The following is a 17,448-nucleotide window of genomic DNA, read 5'->3' as shown; positions in this document are numbered from 1 at the left end:
TTCTAATTTAATTTACTTGCATATCAAAGCACACATCTAAGTGACCACATTACTCAGTCCTGTTAGCCATACTGCTCAAGACTATGTCCCGATCATATCAGCTAGCATCTTAATGGTAAAACATGCCAGACTTCACAACAGGAAGTGCCAGCATTATCTTTACAACTCTGTGGACCAAAGTTTAGGAAAAAATGTAAGACCAGCTAGACAGTGCAGTTGTGTAAGTAAACTTACCAGAACAGTGGATGTTTGAATGTTTACTGCTGCAGTAGCCTTAGCTACATGGTGTTATATCCATCCATCTTCCAAAGCTTCAGGACAACCTTCCATGCACCCAAACCATCAGTCAGTTGGGGCTGAACTGATTATCAAGACAGGTTTGAGTGCCAAGTACTTCAGAGTTTTCATGCCAACAGAGAGAGAGGCTGAACCCTAAAAGGCCAATGCTAGGAACAACAAAAAATAATTATTCACACCCTAGCATAAACAACACACCAAAAAAACAAGAGTGGAGGGAGGGAATGGCTATTGCAGCAGTGATCCTTTGAACATCAATTGTTTTGGTAAGCTTATTGTGCACTGATGTAGTAACCTTAGTTATATGGGTAGACTACCTTAGCTTACTGTATTTGGGAGATGTAAGGGGAAGGGTCCAGGAACTCCTGGAAAATGGTCCTAGCAAATCTTCATCTAGAACTAGAGAAGGAATCAAGATTAGAATGCCTTGTAAATGTATCTATAGAGGAACAAGTTACTGCTGCTAGAATATGTCTAGAATCCAACCCTTTCCAAAAAGCCAAAGATGAAGCCAAGGCCCTGGTAGAGTGCGTCTTGACCCTGCCTGAACAGTTTTGAGATGAGTATAACAAAAAGTGATAGCCTTAGACAACCATTTGGAAATAGTCTGTTTTGAGAGAGGCTGTCCCTTCTCCTTACTTTCATAAGAAATGAACAATTGAGCTGAAACTCTGAAAGATTTAGTTCTGCCAAGATAGTACCTGTGTTGTATGTGGACATCCAAGGTATGGAGTAGCTTTTCTACCTGATTTTTCGGTTCAGGAAAGAAAATGGGGAGAAGGATAGTTAGGTAGGCTTAAAGTATACTAAGATACCACTTTAGACATAAAAGAATGATTATTTCTCAAAGAAACCCTGTCTCTGTGCAATCATAAGAGCTTTCATAGGTACATAGGAGGTTACTAAGCTTTTGGTCCTAGAGCCGTTACAAGCAGAGCCATGCTAATTCCTGAGTTGCCCCAATTGTCCTTGGTTAGATGGACGTAATTAACACAGAGTCATTGATATTAATCCCGAGTTGCCCAAATTGTCCTCGTTAAATGGACATAATTCACAGGATGAGTCTATGATCAACACTGACTATCCTTGCCCATAAGGGACACGGGTGCCACTCCCAGAGTGAATTTGCGGTCTCCCATCCATTTTTCTAGGCTGTGCTTGAATAGGGTCAGTGAGGAGCTCTGCTTCACGTGAACTGGACGTTTGTTCCAGAGTAGTGGCAATCTCTGGGAAAATATCTATCTCTCCAGTATGTTCTGTTAATGTCATAGGCTAGGTTAACATCCCAAGGGTGAGTGACTCTTGTACCATTTGACTTGCAGATGTGTAGCATTTCAATCAGGGCCGGATCTGAGACTGCCCTGTAGGCCAGGCACAAGTTGCCTCAGAAGCCTATTTGATACAAAGTACAGTGACAGGCCTTTCAGTCTATCCACGTAAGTCAAGGTTTGGCTTTAAACTCCGATATCCTTCTTGCAGAGTTCAGAGCAATCAGTAAAACTATGTTTCATGTTCAGAGCCTCAAGCCAGCCAGGTTAGCTAGTTGAAATGGAGTGTTAGCTTCTCTATTACAAACTTACAATCCCAAGTAAGGGCCACCAGCTTTCTTGGAGGCCTCTTATGCAAAAACCCTTTCAAAAATATTTTGCCATGAGATCTCATTGAAAGAACTGGATTCATGATCCAAGAGGCAGATATGTTGAAATGGCCAATGAACCTTAATGGAGTAGTAAGAAAGGCCATAGCAAAGAACATTTGTGCAACATCTTATCATAAAAGTAGATGTCCTGTTTCTCACAGTTCCAGTATTCTTTACAACTGATATATCCTGCTGTGGATAGCCAAGCATCTGGCCAGCATACCAAAGACGTTTCACCTTTCAGGTGATGTATGTCCAAGTCATAGGTACATATGTGACATACCAGTGTCTAATCCTCAGAACTGAACTAGCCCAGAAGAACTAGAGCAACAGAACATCTGCATCCAGAAAGGGAAGAAGAAAAAGATAGGGAAGGAAAACAAGAAAGGCCCCTTAGCCAGAAGGAAGGCAACAAAAAATAACAGGGAAGAGGAGAGAGGGACAGAATGCTGCAACAGTGAGTAGTAGGACATCTACTGTTTTGGTAAGATCTTACACAACTATATTATGTAGTATGTCCTCCCTTATCATTGTTGCAATATTCTTTACAAATGGGAGGGTACAAAAGCTACTGGATAGAATGGAAGGAGGAAGCCACAGAGGGACTGTCCAAAAACCCATGAAGGATGGACCTGGCACAGAACTAACATCTAAAGTACAGTTGTGTACACTTACCATAAATGTAGATGTTCAAGTGTATTCACTGGTGCAGTCATCACACTTGGGTTATCCTGCCAGGAGTAGCTTTCAGTCGGCCCGAATACCAGAGGCTTAGTATTTCTGCGTCTGTTACTGACATCAGGTTGTCAGTGGTATAAAAACAGGCAGCCAACACCATTACATCAGTTTTTCTTGCCCCAAATGTCAGGAGCCCCCAAATAGGGAGCTAGGTTATGGTGGAATAACACCACCAGTAGAAAGTAAATACCAAATAGCCCTGTTAAGAGGGAGGAAGAGAAAGAGAGAGAGAGAGAGATAAGGGGGATGGAGGGTGGGAAACCAGGACTGCAACAGTGAATACACTCGAACATCTACATTTATGGTAAGTGTACACAACTGTACTATGTTCTTCATGTTTCACTGTTGCAGTCATCACACTTGGGTTGATTCCCAAAGCTGAAGAATGGGTAGAGGCAGTCAAGAAGAGTTGGGGATGGCTAGTATGCCCTGCAGGACTGCGGTTGCAAAGCCTGCCCTGGATTTGGAAAAGATAGGCAGGTGATAATGCTTGGTGAAGGTATGAACACAACTCCATGTTGCAGCTTCCAAGATGTCCCTGGTAGGGACCCCTCTGAGAAAGGCTGCAGAGGCAGAAGTTGCCCTAGTGGAATGTGTTCTTACCCCCTGGTAGGGACCCCTCTGAGAAAGGCTGCAGAAGCAGAAGTTGCCCTAGTGGAATGTGTTCTTACCCCCTGTAGGGGTGTTTGTAACAGAAATGGATACAGTGTGCTATCCATTTGGAAATGGTTTGTTTTGATATGGCCTTGCCCTCTGCCCCTGGTGCAAAGCTGACTAGTAACTGGTCAGATTTCCTAAAGGGCTTAGTACTATCCAGGAAGAATCTCAGCTGTCTGTGCACATCTAAAGAGTGCAAAATCCTTTCCCCCTTATTTTGAGGTTTAGGGAAAAAGGTGGGAAAATGAATAGATTGGTTGAGAGCCACACTGGACACCACTTTAGGCATGAAAGTAGAGTTAGTCCTGTGGGAGACCCTGTCAGCATGAAAAATGATGAAGGGTTCCACAACCATGAGTGCTTGTAGCTCAGACACTCTTCCAGCTGAAGTCATGGCCAGAAGCAAGGCTGTTTTCCAAGAGAGGAATTTTAACTCTGCTGAAGCTGCAGGTTCAAAGGAGGGTAGCGTGGGCTTTTCCAACACAAAGTTAAGGTCCCAAGCAGGGGTAGGGGCTCTTCTGGGTGGCTTTAAGTTGTTAGCCCCTCTCTGGAACTGCTTGATGAGTGGGTGTGAAAAGAGAGGTGGCTCTGTGCTGTAATGAGCAGAGATGGCAGAGGCATGGATTTTAATAGAAGAAACGGATAGGCCTCTGTGAAATAGGTCTGCTAGGTAATCCAGGATGAGAGGTAAGGAGGGCTGTGCTGGTTCAGCTCCTTTAGCCTGGATCCAAGAACAATACCTTTTCCACTTGTCAGCATAGGATTTTCTAGTGCTGGGTCATCTAGCTTCACGTATAATGTCCAAGACCTGGCTGCTTAGGCTGGCCACTGGAGGAGAGGTCAAGGAATAAGCCAGGCTGCCAGGTTCAGGGTCTGCAATTGTGGATGCAAGAACTCTCCCTCCTGCTGAGTCAGGAGAGTTGGAATCTAGGGAGGTGCCATGGAGGCAATGGTGACAGACTGCGCAGTAGTATGTACCAGTGCTGGTGTGGCCAGTCTGGGGCAATCAGGATTGCCCTTGGTCTTTCCTCCCTTATTTTGAGTAATACCCTTGTAAGAAGAGCTAGAGGAGGAAATGTATAGATCGAGAGGTTTACCCATTGGAAGGATAGGGCATCCACTTTCCAGGCCTTGTTGTGAGGTTCCCTGGTGCAGAATTTGCTGAGCTGGTGGTTGTTGTGGGAGGCAAACAGGTCCACCTTCGGGGTACACCATTTCCGGGTTATGAGGCTGAAGGTGTTGTGGTTTAACTGCCACTCGTGGGTCTAGAAGATTTCTGCTTAAGTTGTCTGCCAGAGAGTTTTGGTTGCCTGGCAGGAATTGTGCTAGCAGGTGAATATGCATGGCTGAGGCCATGTTCCAAAGGGTTATGGCTAACCTGCAGAGTGGAAAAGAGTGGGTATCCCCCCTGCTTGTTGATGTACCCCATAACTGTGGTGTTGTCTGTATTGATTAGTAGAGGCACTGGAGAGAGTAGGGGTCTGAATGCTGTCAGAGCATGCTGAACAGCTAGCATCTCTTTTTGGCTGATGTGCAGATGAATTTGATTTGGGTTCCAGTGGCCCTGAATGCACCTGCTGTCCAGGTGTGCACCCCAGGTATAGTCTGATGCATCTGTGGTTAGGGTCTGAGTGGTGTGAGGTTGTGAAAAGGAAAGTTCCTTGTTGTGGTTGCATGCTGCTGCCCATCAAAGAAAATATTTCCTTAGACAGGGTATCAAAGGTATAATAGTTTCCAGGTCCTGACAGTGTTGACACCAAAGGCTCTTTAAGTACCACTGAAGTTTCCTCATATGCAGCCTGGCATATGGAATTAGTACAATGCAGGAGGCCATGAACCCTAGAGCTTGCAGGATTTTCCTTGCAGATAACTGGGTTCTGGTGGCCAGTTGAGAGAAGTAGCCTGTCAGATAGGCTTGTTTTTCTGTAGTAAGGAATGCCATCTGGGATGCTGTGTCCAGGCTTGCTCCCAGGAATACAATTTTCTGAGTGGGGACTAGTTTGGATTTCTTTTCGTTTATAGTGTACCCCACTGAGGTCAGTAGGTCCTTTACAAAAGACAGGTGCTACAACAGCTTTTCCTGACTGTTTGCCTGAATCAGGCAGTCGTCCAAGTAGGGGTAAATCTGAATATTTCTTTGTTTGCAAAAAGCAATGGCTGGAGCCAGGCATTTTGTGAAAACTCTGGGAGCAGTGGATAAGCCAAAGGGAAGTGCAGAGAACTAATAATGCATAAATCCTGCTCTGAAACGTAGACATTTCCTGCAAGAGACTCTGACTGGGATGTGCAAATAGGCCTCTTTTAGGTCTAGGATGGCTAACCAGGCATCTTTGGACAGCATAGGAAGAAGCTGCTAGAGGGTGAGCATTTTGAATTTTGGTACCACTAGGAAGGTGTTTAGAATGGATAGATCTAAGATTGGGTGCCAGGTGCCCTCTTTTCTGGGTACCAGGAAAAGTCTGGAATAGAAACCTTGGCCTATCTGGTCTGCAGGAAAAGGCTGAATCGCCCTCATGGAGAGCAGGGAATGAACTTGGTTTTGTGCCTCTGCCCACTGGTTTGGAGGAAGACCTGGGAACCCTTTTGAGGTTGGCAGTGTGTGGAAATAAAAGTTGTACCCCTGGGACACTATGTTGATGACCCATTGATCGTTGGTGATGGAGGCCCAGTTTTTTTGCAAGGAAGGCAAGTTTTCCTCCTAGGGGTACAAGCAGGTGGGCAGAGGTAAGAGGTGGATTGGAAAAGTCATTGTGAATTCTTTCCATAAGGGGGTGGCTTTGCACTCCCTGTTTTAGAAGTGGAGGTACTCCATTCCTGAGATCTCTGCATTCCCTGGGACTGCTGTTTGGGGGGGGGGGGGGTCTGCTTCCTCTAGGTCTAGTCTGAGGCAGCCTTGAGGGGGCTGGTAAGGACCAATGTTTTGAGGGGCAATGCCTACTGAATCTCGGAGGCTGGACTTGCAGAAAGTCTTTAACTGTCTGCATAGACTTAGCTTTCTCTTCTATCTTTTTTAAAACATCCTCTGCTTTGGTGCCAGACAAATTGTCTTTGTTCAATGGTGCGTCCAATAGTTTTGATTTGACATGGTCTGACAAGGTCTGTTCCTTAAGCCAAGCATGCCTTCTAATTACAGAACCTGTGACTGCTGCCCTGCAAGATGCTTCTAGGGCGTCAAACCCACATTGCAGGGTATTCTTAGAAACTTGGCTTGCAGAATGCATACGCTCCTGTAATTCTTTATTTTCTGCACAGTCTGGGAAGGTAGATAATTTTTGTTTAATAAGTTCCATTGTATGTTGCTGGTATTTCAGCATGTGGAACTGACAATCTAATGCTCTAATTGCAAGAGTTGCAGAGGTGTATACTTTTTTACCCCATCTGTCTAAAGGTCAGGAATCCCTGTCCGAAGGGGTGGGATTCTTAGATGTGGTTGCTTTTATTCCTTTAGGTCCTTGGGAGATGACCTCTGAGGCAGCAGTAGGATTTTTGAAAAGAAATTTGTGTGAGTTAGGGACTCTGTAATACCTGTCAGGTTTGGAGCAGGAGGTAGAGTATCAGGAGTTAAACTGGATTCCATGAAAACATCATCCACAACATCCAGCACAGGAGGAATAGCTAAGGGTCTCTGCTGTGGTAAACCTAAAAATTCCCTGAGTATCTTTTTGGACTGATGATAACCCTGGCATTCTCACTGGAAATGCTCTCTCAAGGTATGTAAGGTTTCATCAAAAGAAAAATCCTCTGCAGGAGAGGCAGAAAGAATGGATTCCTCTGCATCTGAATCCTCATAAGCAGATAAGGGCATGTCTTCATAACCAGAAACCTCAGAGTCATCGGACTCTTGGTCGGATAAAGCTGCTGGGGACAAGTCTCTTTTTCTTTTAGCAGGGGTAGGCTGACTTCCCCTAATCAGCATGATAAGGTCTTCTGCCATTTTAAGCATATGAGACTGAGGCATGGAAGCAGGTGCTTGAGCTTGGTCATCATTTTTTTAGGCGTAGTTTGTACCCTGGGCCTTAGAAACTCGGTAGTTTTAGAAAGAACTGAAGACGTGAAAGAAGTCGTCGGTTTGTTTTGAATATTGGTAGTGCAAAGAACTTCCTCGGAAGTCAGTGCATGCACAGCGGCTCCGGACCCATCCAAGGTAGAGTCATCCACAGGTTCCGTAGTCAAAAAAAGAGTCTTGCAGCATACCGGACTCCAAACGTGTCTCGGTAGCAGCCTGCGAATCCATAGAAGGGGGCATCAGGGGCTGCAAAAGCACCTCACTGAGTACTGGTGAACTGGAGACTAGCTTAACGGAAGCATCGTCGGCAGTTTTGGACCTGTGCGGTCTTGTCTCTTTATCCTCATTTTTTTTCGGAAGATCGGTAGTCGGATGGCTTACTGAAGCCATTTCAGAATATGGAGATTGAGAGCGAAAGTATATAGCTACGATAAGGGCCTGATGATGTATAGTTCTGGCGCTGAACAAAGCACAAAACCAACAGCGAGGGATGTCGTGGTCTGGGCCTAAACAAGTGACACAGTAAGAATAAAAATCTCGGTGTGGTATTTGCTTTCCACAGCCGAGACAATTGTTAACTTTTTCTGACAGCGGTTAGAGCAAGAAAAAAGGATCCCCAATGGGGTACTTAGCGTTAGAAGACTTCAACTTCAAATTAGGAAATGAAAACTCCAGTAGCAGCCGACCAGCACTCGTGTGAACTGCTTTTGCTTCGGACTCCCCGGCAAGAAAGACTGATGTAATGGTGTTGACTGCCTGTTTTTATACCACTGATAACCTGACGTCAGTCCTAGAGCGACAGCAACCGATGCAGAAATACTAAGCCTCTGGTATTCGGGCCGACTGAAGGCTACCCCTAGCAGGATAACCCAAGTGTGATGACTGCAACAGTGAAACATGAACATCTTGCTATTTTTACATTAAAGTAGTTTATAATATTACTTAAAGGCATAACTTTAAAACTATTTAGACATATTTACATCTTTATATTCTCCACATTTTGTAACCACTATCATATACACATAAGCATGTCATGCTCCACAAATGTTGCTTAGTAAAGATATGTACAGAAGGCCAAGTAACAGTTCCAAAAATGAATCTAGTATCTAGACTTATTCTAGAGAAAACACTACCCAAAGATAAAAAATAGGGTGATGGCCAGGAACACAGAAGGACAACCTTGACTCTGGTACCCACTACCAGCAGCACCACTATGAAATATGAAATTTAAGAACCACTTCAAAGGAAAAAAAACACCCTGTCAGTGAACAGAGGATTAAAACTGGAGTCCAGTAGTACAGAAAAACAGAAATAAGAGTCCTAATGCAAATGATTCTTCTTTGTTCTGAGGGGAAAAAAACTAAAGAAAATAAGTAAATGACAATGTACCTGCAAGGACTGAGTTGATTAATGCACAATGTTTGGCAGCAGAAAAGGAATAAAAAAGAAAAAGGATGGTCTACAATTTACCAACAAGACACTGTCCATATACAACAAACTTTGCACACTCCCTGAATCTTGGTGACTAACAATATGTGTATGTGGTTCTATCACATATTAGTTGAAATTCTGCACACACAGATTGTTGCAAGGTGACGTCTCCTTGCCAGAGGACGACTTACATTTATTCAACCTTGCCAATACGTGAAGCTCTTGCAAGCAGCAGCATAAAGCATCATGCAGTTTGCAGCACACAAAAGTTAAAGATAACACTCAAGCAGCATGAAAACAAAGTAAAATGACATAATTCTAGCTTTTAGCAAAATACCCCTCTATGCAGACAGGCACAAGACTCATTCGTGCTTGTCCTTTCACTTGTACAGAGTTCACTACTCATCAGCATGTAACTACCAACACTGGGATGACTGGGGGAAATATATAATGCTGATTAATTAACAGACACTGTAACGGTAGAGAACAGGAACATAAACCTTTGGAGTAGGAACTTGAAAGGCAATGGGCATTACAGCAACTAAAACATAGCAGGTATATCACTGCTCAGAGCTGATAGTGGGAGAAAAAGTGCAATCCAGGCCAAATGCATGCATTCAACCTCAGTTTCATGCATAAATACCAACTTTGTTGTAAGACGCAGTATTCAACTGTAGAGGGGGCTGTGGAGAGAAAATGAGAACTTCCTTGCGAAGGAGGAAAGACAGGCCTGTTAAATGGAGGCCAAGTAGGAATATTTTCACAGATTTTTCCACTGCCAGTGATGGAGAGATTGGCTAAAATCTTATGTTTCTTACCAGACCTGTAAAAGACAAAAACAAAAAATTTATATTTTTAAAACACCCAATTATTTTACATTAAAGCAGTTTATAACATTACATAAAACTATTTAGACATATTTTATATTCTCCACATTTTGCAAACACTATCATATACACATAAACATGTCATGCTGGCACAGTTCACTTATTTTTAATACACATATTTCTTGTTATTAGCTCTTCATTATCTGGGATGTCTTTGACTTTGACGGATCTGAACTGGTGTTCTGAAACTGTTTTAAATGAATGATGCTTCATTTGAACTGAAAGGAACAGAAACTGAATTCTACCTAAAGTAAATTAACTTTTCCTTTTTCTCTCACTTTTAATTTTTTGGCAGCTTTTACCCCCTGTGCAGGGAGCTGTAACTGTGATTCTTATAATCGCCTCCAAGGCTGTTGCACCTCTGGGAAGGGGGGCACGAAGATTTACTCATAACTGCAAACTCCCTGCCAGAACAAAAAAATAAATAAAATCAGCTGTGAATGTGTTTCGTAGAGAACAAGGTCAATATTTAACACATAAACCGTTTTAACAATTCCAGTTTTCAAACAGATGCCTTTTAAAGCTAATAACGCCAAAGACAAATTGAAGGCAGAGATGTAGTTCATGAGTTTCTGTTTTTTTTGTTGACTTATTAGTTCATAATTTCAGCATCCAAATAAAGTATATATGACACACATTAGTGTTTTAGGGGTAACTTAGGCACACTGCATATTTAAATGACTTATCAAGTCATACAATATACAGTTGAAGTATTACAGGATCAAACCCAGAATATAAAGAGGTCGCTCATAGCTCATCTCTTTGATTTATAAATGCCAGATGCTGCCACTACAGTGCACTCAGTACTGAGCTACTGTAACTACCTGTCACATTTATAGTCACGATGCACTGCATCCACAGGGACATAAAAGCAATGCACTGTAGCACTCATCCTGCAGAGCAACTTTATGTCACAGGCCCTCCAAGACCAGTAGTGTAAACAGCAGTCTGCAACCCCTGCCCTGAGACTACTTTCAGGTAAATGCCCATACCTGAACATGTATCCCAATATCCTGTGCTACTGAAACTCGGTACTGTCAATCTAAATCTCGTCAGTTGGCATAATCTGCTGAGTTCATGGTGGCTAACCATTCGATCAAACCATTTCCACTTCATCTTGTTCTCCTGGGAATTAATATTCTATATTGTGCCGATAAATACATTAACATCAAAACTGTGAGGTTTGTTTCACAGCATAACTAAATGACATGCAAACCCATCACAAGCAGGACAAACTGAAGGGAAGACAAGGAAAAAGTCCACTAAAACTCTACATCTACATATCAATCATGCTACTAACACACTGGTCAGCAGAGGGCACTAACATGCCACAAAGTATTGGAGCTGCATGACTACACACATCAATTGGATTTCTTCAGAAATGTGCAGCATGTATTACCAGAAACAGCATGTTTTACTTAATTTCAGAAAATGTTCAACTCCTTCCGACAGAGAAAGGAATACAATGTAATAATTACAACAGTGGGCACCTTTTTCTGTACTAAGATACGTCTATTGTAAATGCTGGCAATACACCTCAGCAGTTAACAGAAGCGTAGAACTTTGACATAATTTTGGTTTGACTTCTACAATTCCCATCTGCATAACGCATGACTAAGCAAACTGTTTCACCATCCAGTTACTTTTGAAAATAGCCGGTTGTACATAATGGATCTTACCTGAGTAATTGCAAGAGAGTAAATAAATAAATAAAATACCTAGCTTTCAATGGATGGTGTTTATATTGTACTTCTACAACCAATAAGATGGCAGTACTAAGGCTGAAGGACTTGGTAAATGGCTGTATCTGACAGTGATGACGAGGAAGGTACAGCTGTGAAAGTAAACTTACCACAACTGTAGATGCTTGAATATATATCGCTGCTGCAGTAGCCTTAGCTATATGAGCTATATCCTGCCTAGTCCATGCACCCGGATCGCTGACAGCTCAAGCTAGGCAGGAGAAAATCAGTGGTCTGGGTGCCAAGCTCTTCAGAGCTTTCATAGGTTCATACTAGGCTATCTGCCCTAGGGCATTTATAAGCCTAGCCAGAGTATGTTTGGCTTTTGCCACCCATTTTAAATTAATTTTGCTATGCCCTTTTTCGAGGTTAGTATACTGTGCCTCTGTCTAACAGTGACACAGAAGTGATACCCGAGGTAAACCTACGATCTCCCATCCACTCATCAAGATTCCTCTTGAAGAGAGTCAATGAGGGACTCTGCCTAACCAGGACTGGGATTTTATTCCAGAGTGAAGGGAGCCTCTGGGTTATGAATCTGTCCCTCCAGCATGTCCTATTTATTTCAGAGCTGAGGTTCAAGTCTCTCGAGCGCGTAGCTCGATGGGATTTGGATTTTTTGAGGTGCAGCATGTCCCTTAATTCCGGGTTAGACATGGCTTTATACGTCAGGCACAGATCGCCTCTGAGCAGGCAGTATGCAACTGAGTAAAGCTGGAGTTTCTTTAACCGGGCAGCATATGGCATCTGTTTGAGCCCTTTGATCCTCTTGATGAGGTACTTTTGGGGTCTTTCCAGTTGCTGCAGGTGTTTGGTAAGGTACATCCCAAAAGGGGCATTGTACTCGATTATGGGCCTGATGAGGGATGAGTAAAGAGGCACGATGACTTCCCCTGATCTAGATGTGAATCCCTTCATGATTAGGTGGGCTATATAAAATGTTTTTCTAACCACTTTGGCCACGTGGTTGTCAAATGAGAGAATGCTATCAACTTGGGTCCCCAATTAATTCTTCTGTACTTAATGGATTACCACCTATGTGGTAATTTGTGGGCACTTTGTTTTTGCTAAAGGGGGTGACTATACACTTTTTGGCGTTTATCTTGAGGCCATGGCTCTGGCACCAGTTGTCTGTTTCTATGAGGCCCTTTTGGAGGATGCTTGTGTCAGCTGGAGAGTTGATTATGGCGCCCAGTTTGCAGTCATCTGCGAACTTGGTCAGCCACAGTCCTTCCGTGTTGGCCTGTACCTCCGAGAAATATATACCGAACAAGAGAGGTCCCAGGACTGAACCTTGTGGGACGCTACTTGTAACTGGTTTGAAGTCTGACATGGCTCCAGCAATTCTAACCATGTGGGTTCTGTCCTTGAGCCAGTTTGCAACCCATCTAGTGACATAGGGGTTTATATTTAAGCTGGTGAGCTTATCTATAATGCCCGAGTGGGGTATTGTATCGAAGGCTTTTGCGAGGTCCAGGTAGGCTGCGTGGACCACCTTCCCTTCGTCAATGGCCTTGGTGACGGTTTCAAAGAAGTCTACCAGGTTTAAGAGGCAGGATCTGCCCTTAACAAAGCCGAACTGGGTAGGATCCAGTGTCTGTAGGTCCCCAATATCTTTATTTATGAGGTCCATGATGATCCTTTCCATAGCTTTGCAGACCAAGCTAGTCAGGCTTATGGGGCGATAGTTTCCAGGGTCCGTCGAGGCAACACCTTTGTGGAGAGGGACCACTGTTGCTGTACGCCACTCTTTGGGTACATATACTGTAGTAAGGCTGAGATTTAACAGTAGTTTTATGTTGGGTTTAGCTCTTCTTGGAGTTCATGTAGGATGCAGCCCGGGACACCGTCTGGTCCCATTGATGCTGTGTTTTTTGCTTTGGAGAGGGCGGCTCTTACCTGAGCATCTGAGATGTCAGGGGGCAGCACTCTGCTGGAATAGATATTTGCCCTTTTGGTGGGGAGGGGGGGAGAAGTTTGTGCTGAACCTGTCAGCTAGGATGTTGGCAATGTCTGTGGGTTCGATGTATTTTTTGTCATTTTGGACTAATTCTGAGCACATCTGGGAATTCCCACCCAGGTTCCTAACGTAACTAAAGAAAACCTTGTGATTATCCTTAGTGTCCTGTGCAATTTTTCTCTCGAAGCTGGCCTTAGATAATTTTATGAGTGCCCGTAGTGTTTTGCTAATACTGATCAGAGATGCCTTCCCTTTTTGAGATTTTGCTCTATCGTGTAGTAGCTTCCTCTTTTTATTGTAAAGTTTGTTTATGGCTGGGGTCCACCAGACAGGACGTCTGCCTTTGGAGGATTGGGTCTTGGTTTTATTTGGGATTGCCTGATCCATGCATTCCTGAAGGTGTTCGTAGAATGCATTTATAAAGGATTCTGCGGTCTGGGCCGTATTTTCTACAGGCCCGGGAGCTTTGAAGGATTCCAACTCGGTTTTGAGGAGTGTGAAATTTGATTTAGAGAAGTTTTTCACTGTGGTTTTCTGGGCAGGGGGTGGGGTTGGGATGTGAATATCCAGTTGGATTAGTTTATGGTCTGATCTTACCAGTGAGGGATACACTTCTGGTCTGGAGCATAGAGTCCCCATGTTGGTGATGATCAGGTCCAGTATGTTTTCCCCTCTTGTGGGAGTGGTAACAAGTTGTTCCATAGCATTTGAGTTTATGAATTCTAGGAACCTTTGGGCTAGGGTGTTGGAGCTAGAGTAATGCTCCCAGTCTATGTTTGGGTAGTTGAAGTCACCCAATATAATGGTGTTTGGAGAGACCTTCATATTTTCCAGTGTTCTCAGGAAGACTGAGTGGGGTTCCTGGGTTTGGGAGGGTGGTCTGTAGCAGGCTATAAACTGGAAGGCAGTTTTACCCACTGTTAGTTGCACATGGATAGTCTCTGATGCTTCGTGCTGTGCCACCAACCTGGAGGTGTGGGTATCCTTGATGAATATTGATACTCCCCCTCCTTTTGTAGTTCGGTCCAAGTTTTGGGGACGAAAAGCATGGTATGAGGTACAACCTGGTAGTGCTGGGGTGTTCTCGGGAGCCCTGAACCAGGTTTCTGTTACTGCACAGATATCGATGTTCTCCATGCTAAGGAGAGTTTTGAGTGCGTGCATCTTGAGGTTTAGACTTCTGGCGTTGAGTAGCATTACTCTTAGTTTCTTATCCCTTGTGATACCTATGGAGGTGGGTTTGTCTTTTGAGCCTTGCCTAAAAAAGGCACTATGGGGGTAGCAAGAGCATTTGCCAATATCCGAAAGCCCAGGGGTGACAGGTGCAAGCCGTTCTTAGCGAAGCATCGTGGCTTGTCGAGCATATCATCCCAGGCTGACAGGCATTGGATCCCCTTTGAATGACACCAATACTTAAGCCAATTGTTGAAATTGATCATCTTGTCTTCATATTGTGGCATAATTCTTGGTGAGGGTAAGATGTTACTCAAGGTCAGGGTCATACTGGCCTGGGCTACATGCTCAGAGAGCTCCTCTATGTCTCTTTTCATGTAGTCCAGGGAGGTACGTCTCAGGTCATTCACACCAGCATGGATAATGACTGAGTCATATTTGTACTTGTCTTGGAGTGACCTGAGTGCTTGTGTTGTGGCGGATCCTAGCGGCCGACAGGCTGCTCATCATGACCTTCTCCTTGTTCAGCCTGGTGAGAGGGACGTCAGTGTTCCTGATGATAGAGTCACCTATTACAAGTGTATCAGGTGTGTTGTTTAGCCTTAAGGGCTGTGACTGTTCGGCACACTGGCTTTGTGAGATATGTGTTGCACGTGTTTTGTTTTGGGGTAGCGGTTGCTTGGGTGTCTGCTTTGGAGGTCTCTGCTGCTTAGGCAGATCTTTATTTATAGCCTCCGAGTATGTTTTTGTGTGATTATGTGTTTGGTTTGCTGTCGTGGTAAGTCTATGTGAGACTGGAATTGTAGTGAGTGTGGTTTCCTTCTCCTCCTGACTGGTTATGCCAGTACTGAATTGAGAGAGCTTAGCCTCCAGTTTGGCTATATGGTTGCATCTCTCACATGTGTTGGAATTTGTTGGGAGGAGGAGAGGGTTGTCTGTGTACATGAGGCAGTTGTAACATTGCCTCAAGATTCCCAGATTCACCAGCTGGACCAGAGAGGAGATTGACAACTGACCTTTGGACATGCTAGAATAGTATTGGGAATTCCTTTATAATTGAAAACAAGTGCCAATGGGGAACAAGGTACTCAAGGGGAGTTTGTGAGGGTGTAGTGCTTTTAATTTTTTAGTGCTGACTTATATAATTGCTTAGTGAGCAAGTGCCAGGTAACTTAAGTGCAATGTGTTACAGGTAGCTTAAATGCAAAAACGACAAACAGTAACTTTCTTTCAAGTGAAACAAGGAAATAAGTACAGTAAGCAATGCAGATATCACTAGGGATCCAATGAAGCACTGAAAAGCCGCGTTTTAGGTGGAATTAGTGTTCCAGGGAAATAACAAGCAAACAAACAACAAGCATACAAACAAAGCTAAATTCAGCAGGCCTGGATCTTGTCTATGCTACAGCAAACAAGGTGTACCAGTTTCAGTAAGAAACAGTTCAACTGAAAGAGGGAGACTAGAGCCCTGGAAGAGTACCAATGTCCTTACCTTGGCAATAAAAATCATACAAAAATAAGGGAGATGAAAGGAGTGGCTACAGCAGCACTGATCTAATCGAACATCTATCATTATGATAAATTTACTTAAAGAGTTGCACTGTTCATCATTAGATCACTGCTGCAGTAAACTTATCATACCATATCATAGCTTATAATGTTTGGGAAAAGAAACTACAAGAGTCCAGGAGTAGAAACTTCTACAGTCCATCCCTTTCCAAAAAGCCAGTGAAGAAGCAAAGACCCAAGCAGAATGTACCTTGACCTTGCCTAGAATTTACTTGTTATGGCAGAATCAACAAAACAAAAGCATGGGCCAGCCATTTGGAAACTGTCTGCTTTGACACTGGTTGTCCCTTTTTCTTACCTTCATAAGAAATGAATAATCATAATTTCTGAAGGTTTTAGTTCTGTCAAGATAGTATCTAAACTGTCTGTGGACACCCACAGCATGAAGAATCATTTCTCCCTTCGTTTTAGGTTCTGGAAAGAAGGCAGAGAGATGGATAGCTTGGCTTAAAGTAAACTTAGATACAACTTTAAGCAAAAGCGAAGGATTTGTTCACAAGTAAACACTTTCTTTATAGAAAACGAGATATGGTTGACTCACCATAGAGCAGTCAACAATACTGATTTCCATATTAAGAATCTCAAACCAGCCTGATGAACTGTTTCAAATGGTAACTGTATGAGGAAGTCAGAGATGGCCTTTTCTCAGAACTTTCCATTTTCTCCAAGTTACAGCGATCTTGGAGTTGGTATACATAGGTTCTGGGGGCTAGCCTCCTGTAAACAAAATGTTTAAAGGAGAAGAGCGATGTTCAAAATGTGCTCTTTTCCTGCATTTTTGGCTTTTTTTTATGCACTGCCACTCTGTGTTACAAGTGCTGACATTTCAATAAGGAGCCAGTTTAAGCAGAGCAAGTTAATTATTTCCAAAATATCCCAAAAATTCTGAAAAACTCCTTAACAGACAAGTGAGATTAACAAAAGAAACTCAGGAAGGACTGAAGAAACATCCCTACTTTTTTGGGAGAAATAAACTCTCTTTCCAGGGCAAAATCAAACAGACATCCCAGGATTCAATTGCATGACAAGGGATGAAAGACTTTGGAAAGTTAATTTCAAAACCCAGACTGACTAGAAAAATTGAGAACATTTGCTAAAGGCTCTTCTTGACAGCTAGAAACAGTCTACAATGATAAGAACAATAGTCCAGTATGGAAATATGTGAATGCATTTAAGTCAGCAATAAGCAATGACTGCAGCTAGGCACTTTATGAAAATCCTTGGTGCTATGAAAATCCAAAGGATAATACAAAAAACTGATAGAGGAAGCCAAAATTCTTAAATGTCTGAACTGTTCACCAATAGTAATGAGATGGACAGGCATCTTTTAAAACTAGCTTTACCATCAA

At 43.2% G+C, this 17,448-nt stretch overlaps 1 protein-coding gene across 7 annotated transcripts in view; it reads right to left on the bottom strand.

The window, feature by feature from the left end:
- Nucleotides 1-17,448, bottom strand: part of KSR1 (kinase suppressor of ras 1) — a 1,687,803-nt gene that overhangs the window by 657,944 nt on the left and 1,012,411 nt on the right. For 6 of the 7 annotated variants that reach the window (XM_044054644.1, XM_044054643.1, XM_044054646.1 and 3 more), the window contains exon 5: nucleotides 9,416-9,591. The exons of the other annotated variant lie outside the window; for it this stretch is intronic. In XM_044054644.1, the coding sequence (XP_043910579.1) occupies nucleotides 9,416-9,591 (176 nt within the window). The remainder of the gene's footprint in view (nucleotides 1-9,415; nucleotides 9,592-17,448) is intronic. 7 annotated transcript variants of the gene reach the window in all.

The sequence above is a fragment of the Protopterus annectens genome, chromosome 13.part0 (genome assembly GCF_019279795.1).
Source record: "Protopterus annectens isolate FY-2018-M chromosome 13.part0, PAN1.0, whole genome shotgun sequence".
Classification (NCBI taxonomy): domain Eukaryota; kingdom Metazoa; phylum Chordata; order Ceratodontiformes; family Protopteridae; genus Protopterus; species Protopterus annectens.
The sequence above is the reverse complement of the archived record's forward strand: the minus strand, read 5'-3'. Positions and strand labels throughout refer to the sequence as shown.